The sequence below is a fragment of the Loxodonta africana genome, chromosome X (genome assembly GCF_030014295.1).
Source record: "Loxodonta africana isolate mLoxAfr1 chromosome X, mLoxAfr1.hap2, whole genome shotgun sequence".
NCBI classification, from domain to species: domain Eukaryota; kingdom Metazoa; phylum Chordata; class Mammalia; order Proboscidea; family Elephantidae; genus Loxodonta; species Loxodonta africana.
In genome coordinates this window covers 92,502,402-92,519,940 of record NC_087369.1, presented here as the reverse complement: position 1 = coordinate 92,519,940, position 17,539 = coordinate 92,502,402, and the positions used below count along the sequence as shown (strand labels likewise).

Sequence of the window (17,539 nt, the reverse complement as noted above, 5' to 3'; positions counted from 1 at the left end):
GGGAAGCAAACATGAGTGCGATGCATGATATGAGGCTAGTAAAATAAGACATTGGAATAAGCTGTTCCGTACCAAAGCATTTTGGTCTCTTCTGATTGGCGTATTTTTTCCTATTTATACTGGTCCCTCCAAGCCCCCAACACCCTAACACCCTGGAATACTTTCATATCTTAGATTGTTACTCATAGCTTTTCCACCAAGTATAAGGTAGTGAGTTTTTGATTTGTAAATGGAATTTATTTACTAGGGAATTAAGATTTGAATTGACCCTGTAGGGTGAAATTATGCACATCCTTTTTTAATATTCTCTCTCATAAGGGTTTGTAGAGCTCATATTTATTAAAGAAGGAGGAAAGGCATAAATATTAACTAGTAGATTAAACTATAAGCACCTGAATAAAAGATCTGTAATTCATCATGCTTCATTTCTTGTAAGATCTGATCTCTTGGTTAACTCTATCAGATACCATTTAGTTTTACTACAGGACAGGATGAAAAACAATTCAAAGATGTATTTAAGAAAAAAATCATAGAAGTAAATATTTTATTCAGAAACAATTGTTAAACGTATCATGAAAAGGAGCCCTGGTGGTGCAGTGGTTAAAGCACTTGGCTGCTAACTGAAAGGTCGGCGGATCAAACCCACCAGCTACTCCACATGAGAAAGATGTGGCAGTCTGCTTCTGTAAAGATTACAGCCTTGGAAACCCTATGGGGCAGTTCTACTCTGTCCTATAGGGTTGCTGTCTATGAGTCAGAATGGACTCAAAGGCAGTGGGTTTGGGGTTTTTTTTTTGGGGGGGGGAGGTATCATAAAAGATAATTTTTCTAATCTTCAATATACTGAGGGCTATCAAAACGTAATATTTGAAAGACGATAATTTTGACTTCTTTCAGACAGGAAATTCTCATGGAAGAAAGATATAAAACATTTTAGGTATATGTGGTTGAACTTATTTAAACTTTACTAGAATTGCTATTTGTGCCTGACTTTTAGCTTGAAATTTACTGTGGAGAAAATTAATTTGAAAATGAATTATTAAAGTTTAATAATTATTTTTTAAGATTAGAAGATCCTCAGTAATGCCCATTTTGGAGACATTGGTTAAATCAAACATAAAAACTAACATCAAAACATTTAAAAGTGCTAAATTAAGTTGTTTTTGATTAAAATATTTTGTTTGCTATATACTTTTAATTTTAATTTATTTAGAAGTTCATAAGTTCATTTGTTTTTACTGTATTTAGGACATCTAAAGTGTAAGTAATTTTGTGACTTTATCTTTGGTCTTATTAAGGTGATGGTGAAGTGGTAGAACAGGTAATTGGACAGCAGACCAATGATCAAGATGAGAGTATTCTTGATGGAATAATCAGGGAGCTACAGAGAGAACAAGATCTGAGATTAATTAACGAAGGAGATGTTCCACACTTTCCAGTTAATAGATCATACTCTGTTAATGGTGGTAAGTGTTTATATATTTATAAAAGCTACAATGAAATGTACTTTAGTTATTTTTCTTTTACCAAGTCATTACACATGAGGAATATTTTGTGTTTTTTAAATAAAAACTACATTTTTATTAATTTATAAGTATGATATCATATGTACCAAAGTGCTATAATCTTAGCCTTACCATTTGTCGCTAAAATAAATTAACATCTCTTTAGAAATACAGATGGCATAATTTAATGTACTGTTTCCTTTTAACTTAGCAATTTCTATACTTTTGTTTCAATAACTGAGGTGCTGCAATAAGTCCAGCCCCTTTGCAGTGACATGAAACCATAACGTTTTTAAAATTAAAGCCACCTTAAATTTAGAAATTACTACCAAAAAAAATTAGCCATCCCTTGTTGAGAAGAAAGCAACATAGCACCTTCCTGTCTTGAATTTACTAAAATACAATGGAAGACAAGAAGTTCTCTTCTTAAGGAATATGAAGGCATCTTCTGAACTGACTTCCACAACGGTTTGATCTTAATACTAGTAGAATTTACTGTATAGAACGGTTTGATCTTAATGCTAGTAGAATTTACTGTATAACTAATTAAAAAACCAAACCCACTGCTGTTGAGTCGATTCCAACTCATAGTGACCACATAGGACAGAGTAGAACTGCCCCATAGAGTTTCCAAGAAGCACCTGGTGGATTCGAACTGCCCACCTTTTGGTCAGCAGCCATAGCTCTTAACCACTATGTCATCAGGGTTTCCGTATGACTAATTATTCTATCTTAATATGAATAATCTGTTGTATCTCTTCCTTCACTTTAGATGAAATGTGCCTAGTCATCTGAGTCTTATATAAATCTTCTATCAGTTTTACTTTTATCAAGAGCTGTTAGTTCTACTCTAAAAGGCAGTCTTCTTGTGGGAATTTTGGCAGATTTGTTTCTTTTTTACATTTCTGTAGTTGGTGTCATTTAATTTGATAACCTGGCATTTTGGGGCCACAGAAATGAATAAGGCAGTTTAAATTTGAGGTAATTCACAGATATTTGACCCATTTCCTGATTTCTTCAATATCTTATAAATTTAAAATAAAAATGGTTCTTTGTTCAGGTCATAGCGGCATAGTCGTTAAGTACTAAGGCTGTTAACCAAAAGGTCAGCAATTCGAATCCACCAGGTGTTCCTTGGAAACTCAATGGGGCAGTTCTACTCTGTCCTATAGGGTTGCTATAAGTTGGAATCAACTCAATGGTCATGAGTTTGGTTTTTTTGGTTTTAACTCAGTTGAGATTTCCTGAACCCGAAACAAAATGAGAAGTGAGCTGATAATCCCATATATTCAGGCTCTTTATTTTGAAGACATAAAGCCTTGATTTAAAAGTCCATTAATGAAGTCAGCATTCCTCTCTGCATTCAGTACTAGGGTTCTGTGGATAGATTTGAAATGTTTCTGTTTCCATTTCTTCTTTTATTTACAGATATAAGAAAAATAAATTAACAGGGGCTTTTCTGTTCAACTAAAAAAAATACTAAAAGTTCCATTCTTTTTTTTTCTTTCTTTCATTGCTCACCAGTCTAAAAAATGAAATGTTGATAGTTAAAAAGTTTTTTGTTGTTATTTACACTTTTTCTTACTATTTATGAAATGCTTCATTTATTCTGAAACCTTTTAATGGAGAGGATAAAGATAGAATTTACATTAAAAAGCTGCTCCGTGATTGACTTATCGAACTATTACTAATAAACATTTCTGTTTCCCAAATCACATTAAATACACTTTTTTTTTATTCGGCGAACATTTAGTAGATGACAGATGTTAAATTGTTTTGAAAAAAATTAAAAGAAGTGTAAAATTTTAAAACATTTATTGAGTGCCTGTTTTATTCATAACACTATGAAAAAACATAAAGGGAATATTTAAAAATGTAGGACAAAGGGGGGATAACAGGACTGTCCAGTAGTATTATCTTTGAATCTCCTATTTTACTTTAGAACTCTGATCTGGAGCCGTTGCTCAAAAAGTGTTACTTTTCCCTGTTTCTGTTTTAGCTCTGAGAAGTCCAAATATGGACATACATTCTTCCCCAAATATCGGACTTCGACGTAGCGGGCAAATTGAAGGGGTGCGACAAATGCATAACAATGCTCCTCGGAGCCAGATGGCCACTGAAAGAGATCTCATGGCATGGAGCAGAAGAGTGGTGGTCAATGAACTAAATAATGGAGTTAGTAGGTGAGTTAGTCAGGTAATAGTCCTAAGAAAATATAAAGCTTTATTTTTTAGTAAGTAAATTAATATGTGGGGAAACCTTGGTGGCGTAGTGGTTAAGAGCTGTGGCTGCTAACCAACAGGTGGGCAGTTTGAATCCACCAGGCACTCCTTGGAGACCCTGTGGGGCAGTTCTACTCTGTCCTATAGGGTCGCTATCAGTCAGAACCGACTCGATGGCAGTGGGTTTGGTTTTGCATTTTATATTAGCTGGAGGCCCTGGTGGCGCAGCGGGTAAGATCTTGGCTCTAACCAAAAGGTCGAGTTCAAATCCACCGGCTGCTCCTTGGAAACCCTATGGGTGTGGTTCTACTATGTCATATAGGATCACTATGAGTTGGAACGGACCTGATAGCAACGGGTTTGGGTTTTTGGTTTATAGTAGCCTAGTGACTGTGGTATTTTGTAATCCAGGTGAGTCATACATTACTATCTTCATGTTACACCCATTAGTTCATTCTCTAACAGTTAATGATTATCTATAATTTGCTGAAGATAATTCAAAAAAGTCTATAGCTGTACATCCACAGGGAACTGCCAAAAGTTCAAGCCAAATTCAGAAAAGGATGTGGAATGAGAGATAGCGTTGCTAATGTCAGATGGATCTTGGCCAAAAGCAGAGAATAACAAAAAGATGTTTATCTGTGTTTTATTGACTATGCTAGGGCATTCCACTGTATGGGTTATTACAAATTACGGATGATATTGCAAAGAATAGGAATTCCAGAACACTCAACTGTGCTCATGAGGAACCTGTGCATATATCAAGAGGCAGTCATTTGAACAGAAGAAGGGGGATACCGAATGGTTTAAAATTGCAAACAGTGTGCAGCAGGGTTGTATTCTTTCACCTTGCTTATTCATTATATATGCTAAACAAATAATCGAAGAAGCTGGGCTATATGAAGAAGAACACGGCATCAGGATTGGAGGAACACTCATTAACAGCCTGCGATATGCAAATGACACAACCTTGGTCGCCAAAGTGAGATTGAAGATGACTTGAAGGACTTTTTTTTTTAAGCACTTAAGGATGAAGGTAAAGGGCTACAGCCTTCAGCATGGATAACATCTGAACATAAAATGAAAATCCTTACAGCTGAACCAATAAACAGTATCATGTTAAATGCCAAGGATTTTGTTCTTCTTGGATTAACGATCAGTGCCCATGGAAGCATAGTCAAGAAAGCAAACAATGTATTATTGCATTGGGGAAATCTGCTGCAAAAGACCTCTTTAAAGTGTTAAAAAAGCAAAGATGTCACTTTGAGAACTAAAGTGCGCCTGACTCACGCCATTGTGTCTTCCATCGCTTCATATGCATATGGAAGCTGGACAGTAAAAAGGGAAAATGGGATAAGAATTGGTGCATTTGAACTATGGTATTGGTGAAGAATATTGAATATATCATGGACTGCCAGAAAAACAAACAAATCTGTCCTGGAGGACGTACAGCAGAATGCTCCTTAGAAGCAAGGATTGCAAGACTTCATCTCATTTACTTGGGACATGTTATCAGAAGGGACCAATCCCTGGAGAAGGACATCATGCTTGGTAAAGTAGAGGGTCAGTGAAAAAGAGGAAGACCCTCAACGGGATGGATTGACACAGTGACTACAACAGTAGGCTCAAACATAGCAGCAATTGTGAGGATGTCATAGGATTGGCAATATCTTGTTCTGTTATACATAGGGTCCCTATGAGTCGGAGCTGACTTGAGGACACCTAACTCACAACAACAGCATCTATAATTTGCTCAGCTTTATGCTAAATGCTTTGGGAAATACTGAAAAATACAAAACATGGTTTCTGTTTTCGAGGAGTTTATCGTCTAGGTTAGGAGACAAGAATACAAATATTATTAAGTATGAACATGAGGCCATATGTGATTAAATGTGAGTGATACATGGGTCCAAAATTCAACAGTGGTTCAGAGGAGAAGGACATCTGCTTGATGTTGGAGCAGTTTGGGAGTATGATAGAGATATGTACTAGAGCCTAGTGCTTAGGGTATGTTTAGAAATGGCATGGCAGTAGTAATCATTGGATAAAAAGATCTCATTAGGATGAATTCCAGACTTAGAATCCTATCCTTATTTGTAAACCCTTACATTTGTTGTAAAATCAACTGTAGATAATTCATAGCAACAGAAAATAGGTTTAGAAAAGAGAAAGGACATTTACAGAGAACATAAAAATTCGTTTTAATCTCCCTAACCAAGCCTTTTACCAGATCAGAGAACAAATAGCAAAAAGGATTTTGTTTCACCTTTTCTTTTTTCAACCTTCTGCTATAAGTAAGCAGCAGTTGTAAGAAAAAAGAGAATATAGTGAATTTATGAACTGAAGCCTAACCCCTGGCAGTAGAGAAATTTAAAATAATTCTTTGCTCAAAATTTGAAAGCCTTTTTTAATCTGGTTTTTAGACTATTAGTTTGCTTTTTGATGATTTTTTGATACTTACATTGATCTTTGATTTATTTTTAGGGTTCAGGAAGAATGTCGAACTACAAAAGGTGACATAGAAATCGGACTTTATACAGTTGAAAAGAAGAAAAAGCCATCTTATACTACTCAAAGGGTAAGTTTTGTTTAATATACTTTAGGGTACACTATTTGCAAATAATTGCAAATACTATGTTTTTGAAAGGCGGCAGTTGTGTATTAAGGGACTTTTTTTGGTAGCTGTCTGCATACAGGGGACATGTTTTTTTTGAGTCCCAAATTGGTATTAAAAAAAAAAAAACCCATTGCCATCAAGTCTGTTCTGACTCATAGTGACCCTGTGGAACAGTAGAACCGCCCCATAGGGTTTCCAAGGCTATAAATCTTTACAGAAGCAGATTGCCACATCTTTCTCCTGAGATGCTGCTGGTGGGTTCAAACCAGTGACCTTCTGTTAGCAGCCAAGCACTTAACTGCTGTGTCACTAGGGCTCCTTCACATGTGGTTATTATTAGTAAGAAAAATATACATAATCAAAACAGTTTCAAAAAATCTAGGACATGTAGTCATTTTAGATATAGGGTGTTTGTATTAAAACACCATTTTCATATGGTTAAAGTACAACTTTAAGAATATTGCTTAATCATTAATCACAAAGTAAAACAAATGCTCAAATACATTAGGCAAGAGGTTGGCAAACTACAGCCCATGGGCCAAATCTGGTCTGTCGCCTATTTCTGTTAGTAAAGTTTTATTGGAACACAACCACACTTATTCTTTTATGTATTTTCCATAGCTGCTTTCATGCTATAAAGATAGAGTTAAGTAGTTGCAACAGAGACCATATGGCCCACAAAGCTGAAAATATTTACCATCTGGCCCTTTACAGAAAAAGTTTGCCGACCCCTGCCCTAGGCCTTTTCATGGCCTACCTAATAATATGGGAGCAAAATATGATCTATACATTGAGACGCACTGGACTCATATTCCCAGTAGAAGCTGCTAAGCATGGAGTAGGATTCCAGCATCCCATTAGGTACATGGTAAGCTTCTTTCTAGTACTCTCAGGTTCACCAAGCTAGGGGCATGAAAGTGTACAATTTTATTCTCAGATCTAATCATAACTCTTGAAGAGTATGGTAGCTTAAAGAACCTAGGGTGAATTTGTTAAAGAGATGTAAGCAATGGGCCCTGATTTTAAATGTTGTTTCAGTATTGATAAGCACGGTTTTAGGTAATCATCATATAAATATCTCCAAATATTCTGAGATCATTTTGATTTAGGCTTTTTTAATTTCTATTGTGGTTTTGTTAGTTTATTTGATATTCTCTGGTAAAATTATTGGAGAGTTCGAATGACTCAGATGCAAGATTTTTATCCTTTTTTCTCCTGCTAAGCTGATTTGTCTAAGATCTGAGACTGATGGGGTAGTTGGATCTGTAGACACTTATATTGAAAATAAGAAATATTTACATATAAGATGAGAAACTGGCCCTTGACATTGATTTTTATAAGACGTTTATAAACTTGTTTGCTTCTAATGACATATTAGGGTTATAGCTTTACCGTATAGTATATCAGTAATAACATTTTATACTTGTAAAGGTTTGAACAAAATAATTTTCACTTTAAATTTTAGTTGTTAAAAATTAAATCCTTATTTTGATCTGCTTACTAAATGGATGTACCGCCAACTCTCTCTATAACCATAAGTAAATTATCCATAATGATTCAGTGTTCTTTTCTTGTACATTGTTTGCATATAATAAAACCAAGCCTCAGGAGATTAGAGATTAAGCATGGCATGAGTTTGTATGTATGTGCCTTGTTACATTCCAAAAATGAAATTATGTGTTATTTGTTATATTTAGATTAGTTTAAGTCCTTTTCCTTGTATTGATACAGGTAATATAAAGTTGATTTAGTTATTTCACTTTTGATTTTAACAACTCTCTCCTGGGCCAAGTTGCTTTTTTCTGTGTGAGGGGTTGGACCAAATTAATTCTAAATTAATTCAGTTCTTAAGAACCTATGAATGCTAATCTAGAATGAACAAAAGTATGGTTGATGAAACCTAATTATGTGTTTTCACATTTTAGACAAGTTCCTAAAAGTTTTTAGTATCACTGAAGAAGTATACATTCATTACATTAAGAAATACATATTCATAAATATGATATAGATATCTTGCTTCATCCTGTAATAACTGTGAATAATACAGTATTTCTAAATTCTGAGTGAGCAAATTCTTGCAGCCCAAACCTTCAGTCCTGTCTTTAATTTATTCACAAAGTTCTTAAAATAGGAGAGTGATCAATATTAATCGTATAGTTGTATCTCGGGGTTTTGTTTAGGGAACCTTAATTGATTGGCTTTATATATGTTTGCTTTTGTATGTTCACTGAGTTCTTAATTTTCATTTTATAAAATCTGTTTTCCTTATTTTTATAGAATGATTATCAGCCTAGTTGTGGGCGGTCTTTACGAAGGACACAGCGCAAGCGTCAGCATACTTACCAAACACGTTCCAACATAGAGCATAATTCGCAAGCATCATGTCAAAATTCAGGTGTACAGGAAGACTCAGAGAGCTCCTCAGAGGTTAGATATCTGCTATTATTTATTCCATGTGATTTTTTATTTCCCAATTTGTATCATCAATTCGGGTTTACTTTTATGGGTCACTTCTTTAAGATAAAATTATTTCAGTCATTTTCTTGTAAGAGGTTTATTCATTAATAAGGCATTTAATAGGCAAATTTGGGCATCACACTGAATTTCTTTATATGTCTTATTTGTACCTCATATATTATCTTGGCGAGGGTATCCAACATGCCAGCAAAAGTTTGGCTGAGAGACAGTGCAAAAAGAGTAAGGATCAATCTGCCTAGAAATGAGAAGTAGAATATAAACAGTGGTAACAAGTAAAAATAGCCCCAGAACTGGTTAGCTGTGTAATCAGTATGTAATATATACATTTTCTGTTATTATTGATTTCACCCAGTCATGGAGGTTATTGTTAATTTTTTCTCAGACATACCTTTTTTATGGTAATGAATAAAAAATATAGCAGTTTTTCATGTTCCTCTCTTCTCTAGTCCCTTTCCTTTTGTTCTTTTAACAACTGTAGTTGTTAAGTGCATTAAAAAAACAAAACCAAGCCCATTGTTGTTGAGTCATTTCTAACAGAGTAGAACTGCCACAAAGGGTTTCCAAGGAGCAGCTAGTGGATTCGAACTGCCGACGTTTTTTTGGTTAGCAGCTGTAGCGTTTAACCATTGTGCCACCAGGGCTCTTATTAAGTGCATAATGAGGGTTTAATCATGCATTGACAGTATATGGCACCCCCCTTCTTTTCCCAACTGTCAGTCATGATTCTTAAACTTCCTCTTATTAAAACAATATCCCCCAGCATGAAAACTTGATCTTAAAAGAAATGATCACATATTCAGGAATTGATGTTAACTTTTTAATGTAATAATGATATTGTAGTTGTGTTTTTTAAAAGAAATCGTAATCTTTACTGAATAAATATTTATGGATAAAAGGATTTCTGTTCCGGGATTTGCTTCGAAACAATCCCTGTGGTGTGAGGCAGTGAGTGAAGGTATGGATAAAATAGACCAGAAGTTAATTGTCTGAGCTGTTTATTGTATACGCAAGGGTTCAGTATTTTCTCTACTTTTGTATATATTTGAAATTTTGCATAATAATATTAAACTTTTGTTCATGGAAAGTAATTGTATTAAGTTGGTGAAGGCATACAGGTATTTTTAAAACAATGGTTTTAGCATTTAAGAGGACTATAAATGGACTTAAATAGTGTATTTCATTTTTGAAATAATAAAAGATGTCTCATATCAGTAGATAGTACATATGACAGAAATTTTTAAAAACCTGGTAAGCTTAGTTGTTAGTTACAGATATACGTAGAAAGATGATTCTTTGCATTTTAACTAGAACATTTTGTTACTGTTGGAATAGAAAGTGTTACAATTACCACTCAGCTGTTAACCCAAGATCAGAGGTTTGCGTCCACCCCAAAGTGCCTTGGAAGAAAGGCCTGGCAGTCTAATTCCAAAAACATCAGCCATTGAAACTGAAAACCCTATGGAGCACAGTTCTACTCTGACACACATGGGGGTGGTTTTTGGTTTGCTAATTAATATGCTAATTAATAATACAAATACATCTCAGTTGTTTGCTCTTTGTTGCAGGAAGATGAAACTCTTGGCACAAGTGATGCTTCTATAGAGGATCCTGTCATTGAATGGCAAAGTGAAAGTTCCTCCAGGTAGTTTTAATGGTTTTGGTTTGGTCAAAATTACTCATCAACCGTTTTAATATGTAACTATGTTATTGTAGGAATTTGATAAAATCAGAGTTAAAATACTATGGTATAACAGCAAAAGTACTAGGCAGGAAGCACTGAGACCCACTGTGTTTTCCTGGCTCTGCCAATATCTTTTCAGGCTTGTCACTATGAGCTTTAGTTCTTTCATCTGTAAAATGAAGTCCTTTTTAAATATAAGATTCTGTGCCTTGGCAGGTTACATGTATTTATTTCAGTTTTAAGACAACCACATTTAACCGTTTCGGAGAATAAGGTTCATCTTTTTTTAATGAAGATTTTGTGATTTGGATAGGAATTTTAAATCCTTTTATAGGAAACCAAGCATTATACTTCATCTAAGATTTCTTTAAAATCACTTAGATAGCAGTCACATATTGATATTTTTTCTCTTAAGTTAATACGTCAAACTATATCATTTATAATGTTGTTTGCTCACAAAATGATCATCTTTCAATTATGAGGCAGATTATTCCTTTTCTATACTTACCTATTCATGATTCTGATTTATTTACAGTGATTCATCAAGTGAATATTCTGATTGGACAGCAGATGCTGGAATAAATTTGCAGCCTCCAAAGAGACAAACCAGACAGGCAACACGGAAAATATGTAGCAGCTCTGAGGAGGAGAACTTGAAGCCACTAGAAGAAAGGCAAAAGAAAACTAAACAGACTAGAAAGAAAGTCTGTAATTTTGCATTTTTTTTTTTTTGGTGGTGGTTTTGTTTTGCCTTTGACAACTGAATATTTAATGACGCTTGACTTTTCCCTAAAAATAACTTTCCATCTGAGAAACTAAGTAAAAGTAGTTTAAAATTAATTTAAAATGTAAAGAATTTTTAAAATTTATCTGTTATCAAAATTACAGGCTCACTATAGCAAAGTTATAAAATAATAAGCCATTATAGTATAAAAATGTTATTTTCCTATTACCAGTCATAAATTTCTATGCTTTTTTTCTTTTAAAATGGAAAAGTGTGGTAATTAAATTGTGTAAGGCTCTTCTTCCATTTCTTTATGTATTTTTTATTTCATCTCAATTGAGTTTCTTTTCTCCACTATAGTTTTGTTTAGATGATGTAAAGACAATCTGCATATTTTTTTGAATATTAATTTAAAATTTTATAATCTATACATCCTGTAGCCTATTACTTTAGTAGATAAAATTATCTTCTTGATTGATAGGCACTGCTTTATTGGCAAAGTGTTGTTGTGTAACTTGCATTTGAATTCACGTGGCATTTTTAGGGACACGAAGAATAAAATTTGTGATTTTTAGATAATATATAGTGTCTGTAAACCACAACTGAGCAATGCATTAAATACTTTACTTGATTATTTTAGTGGTACAAAATTTGTACAGAACTGTTAAAGGAAATGCTTAAAAATTATGTATTTTAGGTTTTATTATAGCCTGATGTTTCTAACATTCTGGTTCTCTTCATGTATTTATGGTTTATGTATTTGTGAACTATATTTTAGAAAGGAAGACTGGTTTCTATGACAGGTGAGATCAATGAAGAATGGTTTGCCCCTCAGTGGATCTTGGATACCATACCAAGACGTTCCCCGTTTGTCCCACAGATGGGAGATGAGGTAATTATTACCTGCTCAAACCTTTCTGTCTTGCAGCCTTAAGAGCACTTTAATAATTAGTCTTAGGCCATTTATATTCTCAATTCTCTTACAGTTTTATATACCCTTGTCTTAACTGATTTGCTCAATTGTATAATTCTTGTGGACAATTACTGAGTGTTATTAATCTTTGTATCCTTTGTAGAGTCTAGCAGAGTGTCTTCAATATAAAAAAAATCAATCAGTTGTCATCGAGTTAGCTCTGACTTACGGTGACCCCATGTGTGTCAGAACAGAACTGCACTTCATAGAGTTTTCAATGGCTGCGATCTTTTGGAAGCAGATTGCTAGCCTTTTCTTCCTAGGCATCTCTAGGTGGACTTGAACCACTAACCTTTAGGTCCATTAATCATTTATACCATCCAGAGACTCCTTTACAGAGATATAATTGGAGCTTAAAAATAATACAATTGTTTTTGCTTGTACTCTAAAGATTACCACTTGTTCAATATGGTAGATGCCCAATCAACATTGAGATAAATTGATTGGCTATGAAGCCATGAATATAATTATCTTTGTTTTATCTTAATTGCTATTTAGGATTGAATGTTGTTTTGAATCCTAATTCAAGTCATAATCTTGTTTCTCTTTTAAAAAAAAAAGCCATACTCAATCTGATAGGATAGTTATGTACCACATTAACATCCATTCGGGCATCATCCGACCTTGTGGTCCAGTTTGTGCCCTCTGGAGAATGCCCACCTCCACCTCCTGATGCTCAACAGCTTCGACCCCCATGGCATGCACACGGTGAAGCTTATGGCACTGTGTTCCAAAACCGGTTCCCCTCCATAAACGTGCACAAGGTAAACCTGAACGCCATCAAATGCTGCCTTCCTCCTCCTCATCCGACTCCCAGGAGCTGGATTTCTGCCATTATAGCATCAAAATTGTTGCTGTGGGTGCAAGTTTCAGGATGAAGAAGCTTCTCCAGAGAAGTTCCCCAAAATGAGCTGTCTTCAGGCCCCCAGGCAAGCACAACATTAAGGAACTGGTGCAGGCCATCGCAGGGTGTGGCAACATGCAGGCCACACAGAGCTCACTGAGATTGGTCATCAAGATTCAGAAAGGTGATTGGGAAGGGAACCTGCAGTTCCACACAGGGGTAGACTAACTAGTAAACAGTGTACCTCAGGCTTAATTGTGTTTATTTAGTAACCTATAGTGCACAGTTTCACATGGGTTTGACATCATCGAAGTGGTGAAAAACAGGTGAGGTCGTGCACTACAGATTAGTAAGTAAGCACAAGTAAACCCGGTGTATACCTTGCTTATTGGGTACTCTGACCCTGAGTCTGTCAGTTTGGTGCATGAGACTGAGGAGGAGCTGCAGGCCATCCTGGCGGTCATGAAGGAGAGTCTGCGGCTGGAGGACCAGCGGGCCCACAACTTGCAGTGCAAGCAGGAACAGCAGAGAAGCCCACAAGAAGAGCCTGGCAGGCATGAAGAGGGCAAGGGGCAGAGGCCGATTGGGTCACTGATCCTGAGGACCCAGGCCCCTCCAGAGGCTGAAGGGTCCAGCCTACCTGAGGAGGAGGGTGAAGCTGAGTATTTCCACCAGGCAGTGGGCAAGGAGCCTGAAGAGGACATGTTCCCTGGGCTGACCAAGTGGGTACTGCTTCCTGAGCCTCCACAGAAAAAGCAGCGGGTAACGGATGGGAGCCCATACAACCGATGACTGCCCTGACAGGAAGCACAACAGAGAACCCCTGAGGGAGCAGGAGAGCAGTGGGATGCAGACCCCAAATTCTCATAAGACCAGACTTAATGGTCTGATTGAGACTGGAAGGACCCTGGTGGTCATGGCCCCCAGACCTTCTTTTGGCCCAGGACAGGAACCATTCCCAAAGCCAACTCTTCAGACATGGACTGGACTGGACAATGGGTTGGAGAGGGATGGTGGTGAGGAGTGATCTTCTTAGATCACGTGGACACTTGAGACTATGTTGGCATCTCCTACCTGGAGGGGAGATGAGAGGGTGGAGGGGGTTAGAAGCTGGCAAAATGGACACGAAAAGAGAGAGTGGGGGGAGAGAGTGGGCTTTCTCATTAGGGGGAGAGTAATTGGGAGTATGTAGGAAGGTGTATATGGGTTTTTGCATGAGAGACTGACTTGATTTGTAAACTTTCACTTAAAGCACAATAAAAATTATAAAAAAAGGATGGGAGCCCAGGCAAGATGGGGCTCAGAGGGGCTTCACAGGGGTGTGTGCAGGGCTGGGTGCAGCTGCCTAAGAGAGGGGCTTCTGAGCTTGAGTCCCAGCAAGGCCAAGGGAAATGTCTAGGATTAGGGCTCAGAAATGCTGCCCTGGGGTTCCCACAGGGCTCCAAGTGCAGCCTTAGGTTTCCTTTTATGAAGGAGCTGTTTCCCTAACTCCACCCCTACCCCTATAATAAATGACTGACATTCCCAGAAGGGAAAAAAAAACTCCCTTTCTGGGGATGGGGGAAGGAGAGATAAGCACAGCTCAACTAGGCAGCAGCCAGCCCTGCAGCCCCACCCTCAGAAACAGGTTCCACTGCTGCAGGGAAGACTGGGTACCTGATCCTGCTCCCAAATGCCCAAGGTCAGCAGGCATCAGGACCCAGCCTGGGTCTGTCTCAAGAGAGCCTCCCTGCCATGACCTTCACAGGGCTGTGGGGCTCACCTGAGGCATCTGCAGCTGGAGCTGCCAGTTGGTGCACCACACAGCCCCCTCCACCGCACATGTGCCCTGGAGCCCCAGGCCACACCTACCCAGGTGTTTGCACAATGTCCAAATCACATAATGTCCTATTTACAAAATGTATAGAAAACTTTAACGATGCATACCTGTACTAGAAGATAATTACCCCCTTTCAATACTTAGGGAAAGATCATTTTACAAGCAAGGCTTTCTTATTGGGCCTATGATTAAATAACATAAATAGCCATATTTATGATTGGTCAGTCAAAAAATCTTTAAAATTCTATCTGACAAAACATTTCATTTTCCTAAGAAAATTATGGTAGCATATTGGAATATTTGAGCTCCAGGTGGCTTGAATAGTCGCTAATAGATTTTAATAGTCATTAATTTTTGTTTGATTTAATGTTTATACAGTTTTTAATTTAAGACTAATAGTAGGAATATAATATACTCATTGTAATAAAAAAGGAGCAAAATCTTGCAAGTGGGTTCTGACAATCTTGGAACCAATAAAAATTTCTGCAGACTTTTCTGTAACCTATTTTATAGAGATGTACCAGAGATAGCTATTAAATGTTGTTGTTGATGGTTGCCGTTGAGTCGTTCCCGACTCATAGTGACCCTGTGCACAACAGAATAAAACACCATCCTCACAGTTGTTGCTATGCTTGAGCCTCTTGCTGCAGCCACTGTGTCAATCCATCTCGTTGAGGGCCTTCCTCTTTTTCGCTGACCCTCTATTTTACCAAGCATGATGTCCTTCTCCAGGGACTGATCCCTCCTGATAACATGATCCAAAGTATATGAGATGTAGTCTCGCCAATCCTTGCTTCTAAGTAGCGTTCTGGTTGCATTTCCAAAACAGGTTTGTTCGTTCTTTTGGCAGTACGTGGTATATTCAATATTCTTCGCTAACACCACAATTCAAAGGCTTCACTTCTTCTGTTTTTCTTATCCATCATTCCAGCTTTCGCATGCATATGAGGTGATTGAAAACATACTGGCTTGGGTCAGGCGCACCTTAATCCTCAAGATGACATCTTTGCTTTTTAACACTTTAAAGAGGTCTTTTGCAGCAAATTTGCCCAGTGCAAGGTATCTTTTGATTTCTTGACTGCTGCTTCCATGGGTGTTGATTGTGGATCCAAGTAAGATGAAATCCTTGACAACTTCAGCCTTTTCTCCGTTTATCATGATGTTGCTTATTGGTCCAATTATAAGGATTTTTGTTTTCTTTATGTTAAGGTATAATCCATAGTGAAGGCTGTGGTCTTTGATCTTCATCAGTAAGTGCTTCAAGTCCTCTTCACTTTGAGCAAGCAAAATTCTGCCATCTGCATATTGCAGATTGTTAGTCTTCCTCCAATCCTGATGCCCCATTCTTCATGTGGTCCAGCTTTTCAGATGCTCAACATACAGATTGAGTATGGTGAACGGATACAGTGTCGATGCATACAATTCTTGACTTGAAGCCATGCAGTATCCTCTTGTTCTGTTTGTATAACTGCCTCTTGATCCATGTATAGGTTCCTCATGAGCACAACTAAGTGTTCAGAATTGCCATTCTTCCCAGTGTTATCCATAATTTGTCATGATCCACAAGGATGAATGCCTTTGCATAGTCAGTGAAACACTGGTAAACAGCTTTCTGGTATTCTCTACTTCTAGCCAGTATTCATCTGACATCAGCAATAGTATCCCTGGTTCCATGTCCTCTTCTAAATCCAACTTGAATTTTTGGCAGTTCCTTGTCGATATACTGCTGCAGCAGCTTTTGAATGATCTTCAGCAAAATTTTACTTTCATATGATATTAATGATATTGTTTGATAATTTCCACATTTGCTTGGATCACCTTTCTTGGGAATAGGCCTAAATATGGATCTCTTCCAATCAGTTGGCCAGGTAGCTGTCTTCCAAATTTCTTGGCATAGAAAAGTGAGCAGTTCCAGTGCTGCCTCCGTTTGTTGAAACCACGCATCTGTCAGTTTGTCATACCGTGGTTGCTTGTGTGTTGCTATGATGTTGGAAGCTATGCCACCGGTGTTCAAATACCAGCAGGGTCACCCATGGTGGACAAGTTACAGCTGAGCTTTCAGACAAAGACAGACTAGAAAGACGGATTCGGTGGTCCTCTTCTGAAAAGAACCAGTGAAAATCTTATGAACAGCAGCTGAGCATTGTCTGATATAGTGCCAGAAGATGAGCCCCTCAGGTTGGAAAGCACTCAAAATACAACTGGGGAAGAGCTGCCTCCTTAAAGTAGTGTCGACCTTAATGACATGGATGGACCTTCATTTACTGATGTGGCACTACCCAAAATGAGAAGAAACAGCTGCAAACATCCTTCAGTAATTGGAACTTGGAATGTACAAAGTATGAATCTAAGAAAATTGGAAATCGTCAAAAATGAAATGGAACGCATAAACATTGATAGATATCCTGAGCTGAAATGGACTGGTATTGGCCATTCTGAATTGGACAATTATATGGTCTCCTGTGCCAGGAATGACAACTTGAAGAGAAAATGGTGTTGCATTCATCGCCAAAAAAAAAAAAAAATTCAAGATTTTCCCTGAAGTACAACACTGTCAGTGATAGGATAATAACCATATGCCTACAAGGAAGACCAGTTAATACGACTATTATTCAAATTTATGCTCCAACCACTAAGGCTAAAGATGAAGAAATTGAAGATTTTTACCAACTTCTG

The 17,539-nt window shown here is 37.1% G+C and overlaps 1 protein-coding gene across 1 annotated transcript in view; it reads left to right on the top strand.

The window, feature by feature from the left end:
- Nucleotides 1-17,539, top strand: part of BRWD3 (bromodomain and WD repeat domain containing 3) — a 124,718-nt gene that overhangs the window by 73,710 nt on the left and 33,469 nt on the right. The window contains exons 18-24 of the mRNA XM_003412761.4: nt 1,299-1,466; nt 3,505-3,688; nt 6,212-6,305; nt 8,622-8,771; nt 10,388-10,464; nt 11,039-11,207; nt 12,006-12,119. Coding sequence (XP_003412809.3) covers nt 1,299-1,466; nt 3,505-3,688; nt 6,212-6,305; nt 8,622-8,771; nt 10,388-10,464; nt 11,039-11,207; nt 12,006-12,119 — 956 coding nt within the window. The remainder of the gene's footprint in view (nt 1-1,298; nt 1,467-3,504; nt 3,689-6,211; nt 6,306-8,621; nt 8,772-10,387; nt 10,465-11,038; nt 11,208-12,005; nt 12,120-17,539) is intronic.